The sequence below is a fragment of the Ovis aries genome, chromosome 5 (genome assembly GCF_016772045.2).
Source record: "Ovis aries strain OAR_USU_Benz2616 breed Rambouillet chromosome 5, ARS-UI_Ramb_v3.0, whole genome shotgun sequence".
NCBI lineage: Eukaryota > Metazoa > Chordata > Mammalia > Artiodactyla > Bovidae > Ovis > Ovis aries.
The window spans coordinates 81,010,325-81,023,855 of NC_056058.1; the positions used below are offsets into that span (position 1 = coordinate 81,010,325).

Below are 13,531 nucleotides of genomic sequence, written 5' to 3' on the forward strand. Positions count from 1 at the left end.
AAAAAAAAAAAAAAGGCTTGGTGGGCAGAGGGTAAGAGATAATAAGGAAAGGAAAATAAAGAAGTAATTCAAAACCCAGGTCAGATCAAACATCAGCTCCTTGTTGTAGGAAAACCTGGCAGGCAGAGTGGCTTGGTGTCTATGGTCCTCCAAGCATCTTTCCAAGGGTCACCTAGTGGGTAACTTGGTGCTACCCTCCAGGCTAAGAGAATGCATTTAAATCCATGTAATTTCTGGGTTTCCACAAGAGCAGTAAAAACATCCTTAATTCTGTGCTATGGGGGAAAAAAAATCTTTACTAACCTCCCCTTAATTCTTTGCAGTTGTATCACTTTTCAGAGACTCTTCTTTACATAGCAGAGGTCTCTTTTCTCCTACCTTAATTTTCACATGATTGAGGTGTATTTCAAAGCAAAGTTAAGCAAACAGATTGAAGGAAAAGTAGAAGATCTCTTAATTTTCTACCTTTCAACCTTAAGGTCTTCATCTCACAAATTATTTTTCAAAGATCTAGGTTATTTCACTATATTTTAAAGTTTTAAAAACCACTTTTTTTTTTTTTTTTCCTGAGGAGAAAGGAAAATTAGAACCATTTTCTAGTAAATTTACTATACGTTTTCTTAAAACATAAAAATAGCCATAGTACTTTTGGAAATAACTAGCAGGAGCACCTCTTGGCATGCTCTGAATTAGGAACAATTGCCTTCAGTCATATTCAGTTCTTTCTTCTCTTTTTTCAGATAGAATCTAATTCATTGTTGCAACCACAGACTTATTTTTCCCCCTTTTTAAAAATTTTTATTGGAGTATAGTTGATTTACAATGTTGTTAGTTTCTGCTGTACAGCAAAGCGAATCCATTATGTATATATATACACATGCTCTTTTTAAGACTGTTTACCCATAGAGGTCATTACAGAGTACTGAGTCGAGTTTCCTGAGCCGTACAGTAGGTCCTTATTAGTTATCTATTTTATGTATCGTTATCTATTTTATATATATATATATCAATCCCAACCTCTCAATTTATCTCTCCCTCCTTTCTTCTCCCCTTGGTAACCATAAGTTTGTTTTCTACACACAAACTTATTTTAAATGTAATTCAAAGTGCATGCATGCTAAGTCGCTTCAGTCGTGTCTGACTGTTTGCAACCCAATGGACTGTAGTCTGCCAGGCTCCTCTGTCCATGGGATTCTCCAGGCAAGAATACTGGAGTGAGTTGCCATGCCCTTCTCCAGGGGATCCTCCAGATCCAGGGATCAAACCTGCATCTTTTACATCTCCTGCATTGATAGGCAGATTCTTTACCACTAGAAATTAATTTTAAATATAATTCAAGAAAAGATGAATAAATTTGTATGCCCAGAGAGATATCATATTTGCTGTTGTCCCATAAATCTGAACCTATATTCCTTTCAGATGAAGGAAATGTGTCTCCACCAGTCTGGTCAACATTAGATGTGTTGTAAAAGCTGACAGTAAGCAAAGCATATTGGGAAAGCAGTACCCAAGTTGAGTCAGGCAGACCCTGAACAAACTTGTCCCATATCACGTTCTAGTTAAGAGTCTGGAAGCTGGGAAACTTCAGCTTCAGTTCAGTTCAGTCGCTCAGTCGTGTCCGACTCTTTGTGACCCCATGAATCGCAGCACGCCAGGCCTCCCTGTCCATCACCAACTCCCGGAGTTCACTCAAACTCGTCCATCGAGTCGATGATGCCATCCAGCCATCTCATCCTCTGTCATCCCCTTCTCCTCCTGCCCTCAGTTCCTCCCAGCATCAGAGTCTTTTCCAATGAGTCAACTCTTCGAATGAGGTGGCCAAAGTACTGGAGTTTCAGTTTTAGCATCCAATATTATTTTCATCTCACTAAAGTCTGTTACTTTTGAATAGGCATAAGGACTATGTTTTTCATGTAATTGTTGCTTGATATGAAGGCTGAATTTTAAGGTGGCAAAAAATTGAATGTAAACTGAAAAGTTCTGGGTGTTTAACATTTCTAAGGTCCAAGTTATTCCCTGTCTTGCTGGATCATTGTAAGAAATAAGGCATACCAAGTACCTAGAATAGGGTTTCATCTATTATTGGTGCTAAAATAAAAGGCAAGTATCACTGTTCAGTTCAGTTCAGTTTAGTGGCTCAGTTGTGTTTGACCCTTTGCGACCCCATGGTCTGCAGCATGCTAGGCTTCCCTGTCCATCACCAACTGGACAGGTTGTCATTCAACAATCTCATCCTCCGTCGTCCCCTTCTCCTTCTACCTTCCATCTTTCCTAGCATCAGGGTCTTTTCCAGTGAGTCAGTTCTTTGCATCAGGTGGCCAAAGTACTGGAGTTCCAGCTTCAGCACCAGTCCTTCCAATGAATATTCAGAATTGATTTCCTTTAGCATTGACTGGTTTGATCTCCTTGTATTCCAAAGGACTCTGAGGAATCTCCTCCAACACCACAGTTCAAAAGCATCAGTTCTTTGGCACTCAGTTTTCTTTTAGTCCAATTCTCACATCCATTCATGACTACTGGAAAACCATAGCCTTGACTAGACTGACCTTTGTTGGCAAAGTAATGTCGATGCTGTCTAGGTTGGTCATAGCTTCTCTTCCAAGGAGCAAGCATCTTTTAATTTCATGGCTGCAGTCACCATTTGCAGTGATTTTGGAGCCCCCCAAAATAAAGTCTGTCACTGTTTCCATTGTTTCCTTATCTATTTGCCATGAAGTGATGGGATTGGATGCCATGATCTTAGTTTTTTGAATGTTCAGCTTTAAGCCAACTTTTTCACTCTCTTTCACTTTCATCAAGAGGCTCTTAGTTTTTTGCTTTCTGCCAAAAGAGTGATGTCATTTGCATATCTAAGGTTATTGATTTTTTTCCCATCAATCTTGATTCCAGCTTGTGCTTCATCCAGTCTGGCATTTCTCATGATGCATTCTGCATATAAGTTAAATAAGCAGGGTGACAATATATAGCCTTGAAGTACTCCTTTTCCCAATTTGGAACCAGTCTGTTGTTGCATGTTCCAAGTATCACTGCTGCTGCTGCTGCTGCTGCTAAGTCGCTTCAGTCGTGTCCGACTCTGTGCGACCCCATAGACAGTAGCCCACCAGGCTCCTCTGTCCCTGGGATTCTCCAGGCAAGAATACTGGAGTGGGTTGCCATTTCCTCCTCCAATGCATGAAAGTGAAAAGTGAAACTAGTGGAAGGCAAAAGATATTTCTGGTTACATGTCATTGCTCAAACTAGAGAATCAATAGGAATTATCTAAAGATATAAATATAAAGGCAACCAGTAGAAAAACATCAGATCAATAAAATTCTTTTTAATTATCTGAATATTCATTAAAGAAACATTTTTAGTAAGATGTATTTTAAAAGCATTACCTTGTATATCAATATATAAAAATGTGATAAATGTTCCTATTAAAAAAGCTTGCAGATAGGATCATAAAGCAAAACACAACTGTATGGTGCACATGAGAATCATATCTAAAGCAGAATTACTCAGGGAAGTTGAATGTAAAATGATGGGCATAGGTATATTGGATAAATAAAAAACAAATATAGCAAATATAACAATTTACATATATATCAATATATCAAAGAATTCGGATAAAACAATTTAATTCAATAAGACAAAGAAAGTTACTTTATAGCGATAAAAATATAAGTGAAGGACTAACCTTTTATTCCACTATAATCACAACTATATAAAAGTATATGTACACATAGGGTCTGGAAGAAAGTATGCAGATTAGAGTGCCGAGTTTTTTATTTTTCTCTCTAGTTGTTGCACTGCCATTAATGCTGTTACAATTAACAATAATGCCATGGTTAAAATTCTTAAAATGAGCATTGATTTCATATTTAGAAACCTAGGATACACACGTGCACACTAAGTCATTTCAGTTGTGTCCGACTCTGTGACACTGTGGACAGTAGACTGCCAGGCTCCTCTGTCTGTGGGATCCTCCAGGCAAGAATACTGGAGTGGGTTGCTATGCCTTCCTCCAGGGGATCTTCTTGACCCAGGGATCGAACCCGCATCTCTTGTCTCCTATATTGGCAGGGGAGTTCTTTACCACTAGCACCACTGGGAAGTACTATTAATAGCACCAAATTCCTTAGATATATCTCATTGTCAAAGGAAAAAATATGCATATTTCTTGAAGAGAGACTTCGAGATAACGCATATTTTCCACTCAAAGTGTAAAAATCTTTACCATCAAAATTATTTGAGCTAAATTGTTCAACAGGAATTGCTGAGCCCATTCTAATTCAATTGTGCTGTAATGGAGCCATCACTTTTATAGTATGCGTCAACAGTTATCTTTCCCTGCATTTTTACAGCAATATGAGAACTGGAGACCAAACCAACCAGACAGCTTCTTTTCTACTGGAGAAGATTGTGTTGTGATTATATGGCATGAGAATGGCCAGTGGAATGATGTTCCCTGCAATTACCATCTCACCTACACCTGCAAGAAAGGAACAGGTAATGATTAACCCATCAATAATGTATACTTAATCTGCAGTTCAGTTATCAAGTAAATTCAGGACGAATAAACATCATTCTTTAAGACATAAGCTGGATGTCATATACAGCATCCTTATTGCTCTGGAACTGTTTACTTTCTCAATATAATTGAAAAGTTTGTTTTCAGAAATGTCTTCATTTTAGATTTCAAGTGCTTAAGATAATAATGTAGCATTTATGCAAAAAAAAAAAAAAAAAAAGCCTGTCAGTATTTTTAAGAAAAACAACTGTCAGCCTCAAGGGCCCACAGATCTGTTAATTTTGATGAGGAAAGCATTAAAAAAATTAGTTGTCAAAAATTAAAAACTGGGGTATACCATAAGATAATGTGAATTATTTTTTACTTACAAATAAAAAAGACCACTTAGTGCCATTTGGCTCATGTTCAAATTTATCAGTGGCTTAAAGTACTGCAACTAAAAAATACTGCCCTGCCTTGGTGGGGACTGTGGTTCCCACCTCATTGCGGTCCTCATTCAGACTTTCCCTCCGTTTTGGTTAAGCTCCAGGTCTTTATAGGCATTTGAGTTTTTCAATCAGTCCCTTAGAAGCTCAATCTATGCTCATAAACCACAGAACAAAAATACCATCCCTATATCTATTATGACTATTTTCAAGAAATGTTAAAACAAAAACATTTATAATGTAAATTCTAGAATGAGAAGAATTGCTTAGCTGACATTAACAGATAAAATTAAGAAAGCTGATTTTTCAGTATTTATCATTGACCAATATGTTTGAATTCTAAGCCACACTACGTAGACTTCTTCCTTGAAGAAAACAAGAATTGCATCACAATTTTTAAACCTGGTTACAATTGATAATGGTGTTAGGACATGCATATTTAACTTCTAGACCCAGATTTTACCCACCTCAATTAAGAGTACAAAGTACAAATGCAAAATATAAAATCCATTTGACTTATTTTTTAATATAAAAATAATAAAACTAAAAATATATTCTCTATAGATATTTTAGAAAAGACTTAAACACCAGTGAAAAATTCTGTTAAAAGACAGAGAACAGTAATTTACACAAAGCTGAGTTGAAACTCAGCTGTTATCTGTGATTACTTCACTCTGCTATTCTCTTTTCTAAAATAGAATTTATTCTGAATATCCTTTCTATGTGAGCAGCTTTCCAGACTATGTATGTTACTTTAGCACTTATGCCATTAAGCTTGTGAAAACAGCTGTTTTCCCTGCTGTTTCCCTGTTGTTCCCTAGTGTAAGAAGTCCTTAATGAACTGTCTGTCTTTATCCAAATGTCATGTTTGCCTTCTTAGATATCCAAATGCCCCTGGAGTCATACTTTTCAGTTTATGACCCAAACATTCTTTTATTTCCAGTGTTATTTTTTCCCATACTAGAGTATATTACAGCAGCATTATTGACATTTTGTACTAGACAGTCCTTAGCCGTGGGGGGCTGTTCTGTGCCTTGCAGAATGTTTAGCATCTTCTCTGCCCTCTGTGGCCTCCCGGGTGGCTCAGTGGTAAAGAATCCACCTGCCAGTGCAGGAGATGCAAGAGACATGGGTTCGCTCCCTGGGTCAGGTATGTCCCCTGGAGGAGGGAGTGGCAACCCACTCCAGTTATTCTTGCCTGGAAAATCCCACGGACAGAGGAGCCTGGTGGGCTATAGCTCATGGGATCACAAAGAGTCTGATACAACTAAGCAACTGAACACGCAACACTTCCCTCCATGCACTGAATGCCAGAGGCATTCTCACCAACTCTACATCCTCCTCTGCTTTGTGACAGCCATCCACATCTCTAGCCATTGCCAACTATCCCTGGGGAAGCGGGAAGAGGAAGAAAACTGCCCCCGGTTGAAAACCACAGGCCTATATCTAAAAAGGATTCACAAAAGCAACATCATGGTATACATTTCCCAATGGGGAAAGATTTACAAAACATTAGGTCTACCTCATTAAAGGAGGAAGAAACCACAACAAAACAATTCGTATATTTTATCTCCCTACTGTCTGATTTTTATTTATGTAAACTCAACTCTTTGTTAATCTTTACCCTGGGGAATTTTATGAATTTTATAAATGTCTATATAGACTCCTTTCTCTTTACAGATAATTTATACATCTTTACAGACCTAGGTAGTTTTAATTAATTACAAAGAAGAATTATATTATTTACAAAAGACATATTAAAAAAACAAACCTCAGTACATGCCATTCATGCATCTTTGGAGTGTTATGCAGGGTTTTTCCAATCTCATCCATTTATCTCCAAATCCAGCCACAGATAATAACTCAATTCCCTTACTTTTCTCTTTAAAATGATCACTTATGCTTGTATCTGTAAGCAAATTGTTTAGTTCTGCACATTTTTGAACTTTAAGTTTGTGTTTTGTGCCTTGCTCTTTTTGTTCAGCATTGTGTTTGTCAGATTAATCCACATCATCCATGCATGTAGCTGTATTTCTTCATTGTTGCTGCTGTGTAGTATTACATTGTATGACTATATAACATTTTATTTATCAGTTCTACAAGTGGACTTTTGGGTTATATTCAGTGTTTTTGCAGTTATAAACAATGTCACTATGCATATTCTTGAACTTGTTTATGGTAGATCTCTGCAAGTTTCCATAGGGTGTTTCTCCAGGAGTGAACTGCTGAGTCATAGGATATATATACCATCAAATTTACTAGAAAATGCCAAATTATTTTCCAAAGTGGTTGTACCAATTTGCACTCCCACCAGCAATGTGTGAGGGGTCCTGTTACTCCACATCTTCTCCAACATTTGATCTTATCGGACTTTGAAATTTTTGCCAGTCTGGTGGGTATAAAATGTTATCTCTTCTGATTTAACTTGCATTGTCTTGGATGATTCTTTTTAGAGGTCTTTTCATATATGTATAGCTCTTCTTTTGTAAGCTGTCTGCTCATTTCTATTGCTTATTTTGAAAGATTGTTTGCTTCTCTTATATATATTGATTTGCAGGAGTTTTTTGTTTGTTTGTTTGTTTTTGTTTTTAATGTCCTCGTATCTAATCCCTTGATAACTGTATGTTGCAAATATCTACTCCTAGTTTGTAGCTTGTCTTTACCCTGTGGCATTTTTTAATGAATAGAGCTGTTTATTTTGTTGAGTTTTCTTTTATGGTTTAAGCCTTTTTGTGTTGTAAGAAATTCTTACCTACCCTAACACTGGAAAGATATTCTATGTTGTTTGCTAAATGCTTTATAGTTTTATCTTTTACATTTATATATGTGCACCATCTAGAATTGATCTCCCATGGACTCTCTGAGGTAGGGAAGCAAATACATTTTTTTTTTTTTACCTTATGAATACCCAATTGTCCAAATGAAAAAAACTACCTTTTTGCTACTGCTCTGCCATGTTGCTCTGTCAAATATCCAGCGTATATATGTGGATCTACTTCTAGTCTATTTGCCTTTCCTTGCCAATACCACACTCCTTGAATTATTTTAACTTCAAAATAAGTCTTCATTTATAGTTTTGGAAGAAATCTATACATTGCTTTCCTCTCAAATTTAAAGATAACTTTTAATTTGCCAGAATCAAGTATGAGATATCTAATTTATATCACTGCCATCTCATTCTATCTGGTACTTACTGGTGTCTGGGCCCAACTGTAGACTTTCCATATTACAATAAAAGAAGTATAGATATGCAGATGGGGGTTATCATTGAACTATATATAGTGTAGACTATTAATTGAACATAACATATTATAAAATTCTCAGGTTACCTTCTAGGAATTTGTGAAAATGAAATATGTGCACAAATACTTCTAATTTCTTAGTTTTAGATAGTAGGATTTTATAAACTATTTTTAGGTTATGTCTATCTGAGACACAATTTCTTACGTGAATGAAAAAATATGCCTGGATTGTGTTTTATTAAAGACAATTTTGTTTACTATGGGGTCAATACTTTCTAACTTGTGTTGTTAGGCAGAAGTAAATTAAAGAGGTAAATATTTAAGTTAAACCTACATTTGTCACTGCAAAAGAATATGGTTGTAAACAGCCTGCTGGATATGTAAATAAATTTAACATTCACAACCTTTTAATGGGCTTCCCAGGTAGCACTAGTGGTAAAGAACCCGCCTGCCAATGCAGGAGATGTAAGAGACACACGGTCTCAATCCCTGAGTCAGGAAGATACCCTGGAGGAGGGCATGACAATCCACGCTAGTATTCTTGCCTGGTTATTTTAGGATGTTGACATCTAAACATCTTGGTACGAGGTTCCTGGTAACCATCCTCCCATTGACGATTTGCATTATTTCATAAGAGACTATGACATACCCTTGTAGGCCTTATGATGGTATTCTTAAAGTAAACTGTGGGTAGGAAATGTCATTTAGGGAAATTATATTGAAGTTAAGTTATATTTTTATTAGAGCTATATAGCAAAACACAATCACCTAGAGTTAAATTAGTATATTTTTAAAGCAAGCACACTAATATGAGTAAAATTACAAATTAATACAAATGCAGTTGAATCAATTTTCCCACCTTCTTGAATTTCAAAATTACAAAGTTTTTTTTTTTTTAACTGTTATTTCCTTTTTACTGTTTCTACCATGACTAAGTTTGTTGCTATTCAGAATTTTTTATTGTAGGTTAAAAATGATGGTTATATATTCTAAGATTTACCTTTACTTACCTTTCTTAAGAGTTGAAATTTATATATATAAGGTAATTACAAAACTGAGGCATGAATACTATGTCCTGGCTTGCTCTGTCTCCATAGAGAAGACAGAAAGAGCAAATAAACATAATTGAACCTGGATATATTTTATTTACTGAAAAGCCCATATGTTAGAGCTATATTGTTATTATACATTGTAAATTTTTTCAGATAAGTAGAAATAGTAATTAATTGTTACAAATCTATTATTATTTGAAGTTAAAAGTGAAAGTGAAAGTCACTCAGTCGCGTCCTACTCTTTGCGACCCTGTGGACTATACAGTCCATGGAATTCTCCAGGCCAGAAGGCCTTTCCCTTCTCCAGGGGGTTTTCCCAACCCAGGGATCGAACCCAGGTCTCCCGCATTGTGGTCATGTTCTTTACCAGCTAAGCTGCCAGGGTAGCCTGTTTGAAGCGAAGGTGAGTGGTAAATAAAACCACTGGGATAGAGACAAAACCAACAGGCCACAAGTGACATGAGACAGATGCCTTTTAATTTGGAATTTTTTCAGAAAAGTAGCTCTTCCAAACAGACAGATGAATGTATAACCATATGCCCTGTGGTTCTTTTAAAAAACACACACACACACAATTCAAGATGACAGAATCTGAGATTCAAACCAGGCCCAAAGCCTCAGTGTTTCATTTTGTCTTGAAATTTTTCAATTTCTTAATCTAAATGATTACTGAAGGTACTTGATTGGGTAAAATAAAGAAGGAAAGAAAAAAGAGAAGAGTGTCTCATACTAATAGAAATATTTAGATTATTTGGAAATAACCCAATTTACTTTTCTTTAGTTGCTTGCGGCCAGCCCCCTGTTGTAGAAAATGCCAAGACCTTTGGAAAGATGAAACCTCGTTATGAAATCAACTCCTTGATTAGATATCACTGCAAAGATGGTTTCATTCAACGCCACCTTCCAACTATCCGTTGCCTAGGAAATGGAAGATGGGCTATGCCTAAAATTACCTGCCTGAACCGTAAGTGGTCCTTTAGAAAGAATGGACAACCATGCTATAACAAGTACTAGACACCCTCATTTTACAGCTACAGTATTGGTAGTTTAGGGTATGGAGCAAGTAATATTGTTGTGTTTTCTTTTCTTTCTTTCTTTCCTTCCATGTAGCATCTGCATACCAAAGGACTTATTCTCAGAAATATTTTAAAAATTCCTCATCAGCAAAGGACAATTCAATAAACACATCAAAACATGATCACCGTTGGAGCCGAAGGTGGCAAGAATCAAGGCGCTGATCCCTAAAATGGCAAACACATGTTTTCATCATTTCAGCCAAAGTCCTAACTTCCTGTGCCTTTCCTATCACCTCGAGAAGTATTATCAGTTGGTTTGGATTTTTGGAACACCATCCAGCCCAGTCATTTTGGGTTGCTGTGCTCCCAAAACATTTTAAATGAAAGTATTGGCATTCAAAAAGAAAGCAAACAAAAGAAAGGAAAATGAGAGCAGAGTGGAACCATTTCCAGCCTAATTTCTTTAGTTTTCTATTCGCCTCCAGTGCAGACCATTTTATAATGTATACCAGCCTACTGTACTATTTAAAAAGCTCCATTTCAGCACCAATGGCAATGTAAATAAGATGATTTAATGTTGATTTTAATCCTGTATATAAAATAAAAAGTCACACTGAGTTCAAGCATATTTAATGATGATTACGGAGCCTTAGAGGTCTTTAATCATTGGTTCGGCTGCTTTTTGTAGTTTGTTTAGGCTGGAAATGGTTTTCCCTGCTCTTTGTCAGCAAGGCTGAAGACAGTTTTTGCTGGACAATTAACAAACACAAAATTTTGTAGATCACTGTCCCATCTCCAGCACAGGTACAGTTGGCTTCCATGTGATGCTGAAGCCTGGCTAATGGGATCCCAACGAAACTAGAGACTGCAACATGGAACTCTTTATTTTATTTTTTATTTTTTTGCTGCGTTCCTTTTTTTTCACTTACAAGAAAGGCCTGAATGGAGGACTTTTTTATGACCAGGAGCATTTTCTAGGGGTCAAAGTGCTAATTATTAACTCAACTGGGTCTCCTTTTTAATGGCTTTCATAACACTAACTTGCAAGATTACAGATCAACACATTTCAAATGGATATAGACCTAGGGCTCTGGAGGGAGGGGGTTTGTTAAAACAACACACATTCAAAGAAAGAAATTTTGTATATATAACCATTTTAATCTTTTATAAAGTTTTGAATGTTCATGTATGAATGCTGCAGCTGTGAAGCATACATAAATAAATGAAGTAAGCCATACTGATTTAATTTATTGGATGTTATTTTCCCTCAAACCTGAACAATGACGTAGTTGGTAGTTATTTTTCGGTTTTAGCCTTTATACTCCCCTCACAGTTTGGAATCGTATAATCTAGGTACTCTCTCCCTGATTAAATAATGTGATGGATAGAATGCATTAAGTGTTTTATTATAAAGAAGAGTGGAAAAGTGTATAGCTTTCAGCAAATGGTGTTTGCCCATTCTAAGCAAGGAGCACATATATAGAGATAGCATGGGCATTGCTTCTTATTAGGTGGAGTGTATGTGTTGGACTTTCTCCCTATCTCTTCCCACTCCATTTTCTCCCCTTAATTTGAATAAAATGACTGCTAAAGATGACTTTGAATTATTATCTGCTTAATTTAATGTTTAAAGAAACCCTGTGATGGAAAGAAAGCATTTAGGTGTCTTTTCCTAATTTTAGTTTAGAATGATCTTGAGAGCTCAAGATAATAAATAAAATGCAAATAGAAAAAGAGCAGACCCAACAGGAATTCTTTTTCTCAAATCCTCTTTTGACTAGAAGGAGCCACAGTAGCCACAATCATACACACTGTCTTTAGGCAAGTTTCCTTGGTTGCTGTGTTAAATGTGATCAACCTTTGGGTGTTCTAGAGCACAGAAAAACTCTGTGTCTACCTATGAGGTTTTTATTTTTCCTCTTTCATTACAATGCACATAATACGTTCCTGTATTTATATTATAACATGTATAGTGTAAAATGTGAATGATTGTTTTTTTTTTTTTGTGAATGAAAATCTAAAATCTTTGTAACTTTTTTATACCTGCTTTTGTTTCACCAAAGAAACCTAAAATCCTTCTTTTACTATACTGTGACTGGTCTGGTTATTTATATTTTTTAATATTTACACTTATTTATTTACATATTTATAACTTTAAATCCTGATGTGCACCAACATTTTTACATTCTAGATCTATCATGGAATACAAGCTGCTGGCTTGGATGAAATGATTTTGTGGCTAGCAGAGAGATGATTATAAATGTCCCTGCAAAAATTGGAGATAGTAATTCTGATAATGTTTACAACTGCATTCTTAGGCATTGATCTCAAAGATGAAAGAAACATGCAATAGGAAAAGTGATAGGCCACACTTACACAATTCTTCCTATTAACCAGGCCAAGTGTTTCATGCGCATCATCTCCCAACAAGCCCAAGAGAGAGGCTGTTCCTGTCTGATTGATGAGGGAACAGCATAGAGAATTTAAGTCATTTGTCCCCAGTTGCATAGCTTGTTTGTAGAGGATGTATGTCATCTTTACAACCTGCATGATACTCTCAATAAAAACATAAAATAATATATTCTCAGTTGTTAAACATTCAGGAGGTTAATTTACTGGCTAGAAGATCGTATCTAACAAAACAATCAGATGTCACAAACACCAAGTTCCTATCCATCCAGATTTTCATTCATCTCTTTATTTTTATTCATTCACTATTACTAAATACTTACTATGTATTAGGCACTGGACTAGGCCCTAGAGATTCTACAGTGAGCAAGCTACACAGGTTTCTGCCAATGTAAGTTTTTTTATACTGAATGCATCTCATGTGAGTTACAGTCAATTCTATTCAATATATTTATTGATGCTGTGAAAGAACAAATCCATTGTATATTCTGCAGTTGTATAGAAGATATCATAAGGACAAAGGTGAGTGGAAAATTATTTTGAGGTTTCTTTCTTGGAATGTCAAAAATACATGGGAAGGCATGATTAGACGCAGGAGAGATACTTTGCCTTGTTGAGCTTGTCCTTTTAATGTGCTGTCATATCTATACAGACCTTTAAAGAGAAATTACCCCAGGGAGTGTGTAAGTATGTAGCACAGTGGTCCACCTCTCCGTGCCAATGCAGGGGACTCAAGAGACGTGGATTTGATTCCTGGGTTGGGAAGATCCCTTGGAGGAGGAAATGGCAACCCACTCCAGTATTCTTGCCTGGAGAATTTCATGGACAGAGGAGCCTGGCAGGCTATATATAGTCCATGGGGTCGCAAGAGTCAGAC

The 13,531-nt window shown here is 36.3% G+C and overlaps 1 protein-coding gene across 3 annotated transcripts in view; it reads left to right on the forward strand.

Moving 5' to 3' along the window:
* Positions 1-11,842, forward strand: part of VCAN (versican) — a 119,818-nt gene extending 107,976 nt beyond the window's left edge. For all 3 annotated transcript variants that reach the window (XM_004009067.5, XM_042250731.1, XM_042250732.1), the window contains 3 exons: positions 4,344-4,488; positions 10,011-10,193; positions 10,340-11,842. In XM_004009067.5, the coding sequence (XP_004009116.3) occupies positions 4,344-4,488; positions 10,011-10,193; positions 10,340-10,467 (456 nt within the window). In that variant the 3' untranslated portion in view covers positions 10,468-11,842. The remainder of the gene's footprint in view (positions 1-4,343; positions 4,489-10,010; positions 10,194-10,339) is intronic.
* Positions 11,843-13,531: the final 1,689 nt, after the last annotated feature.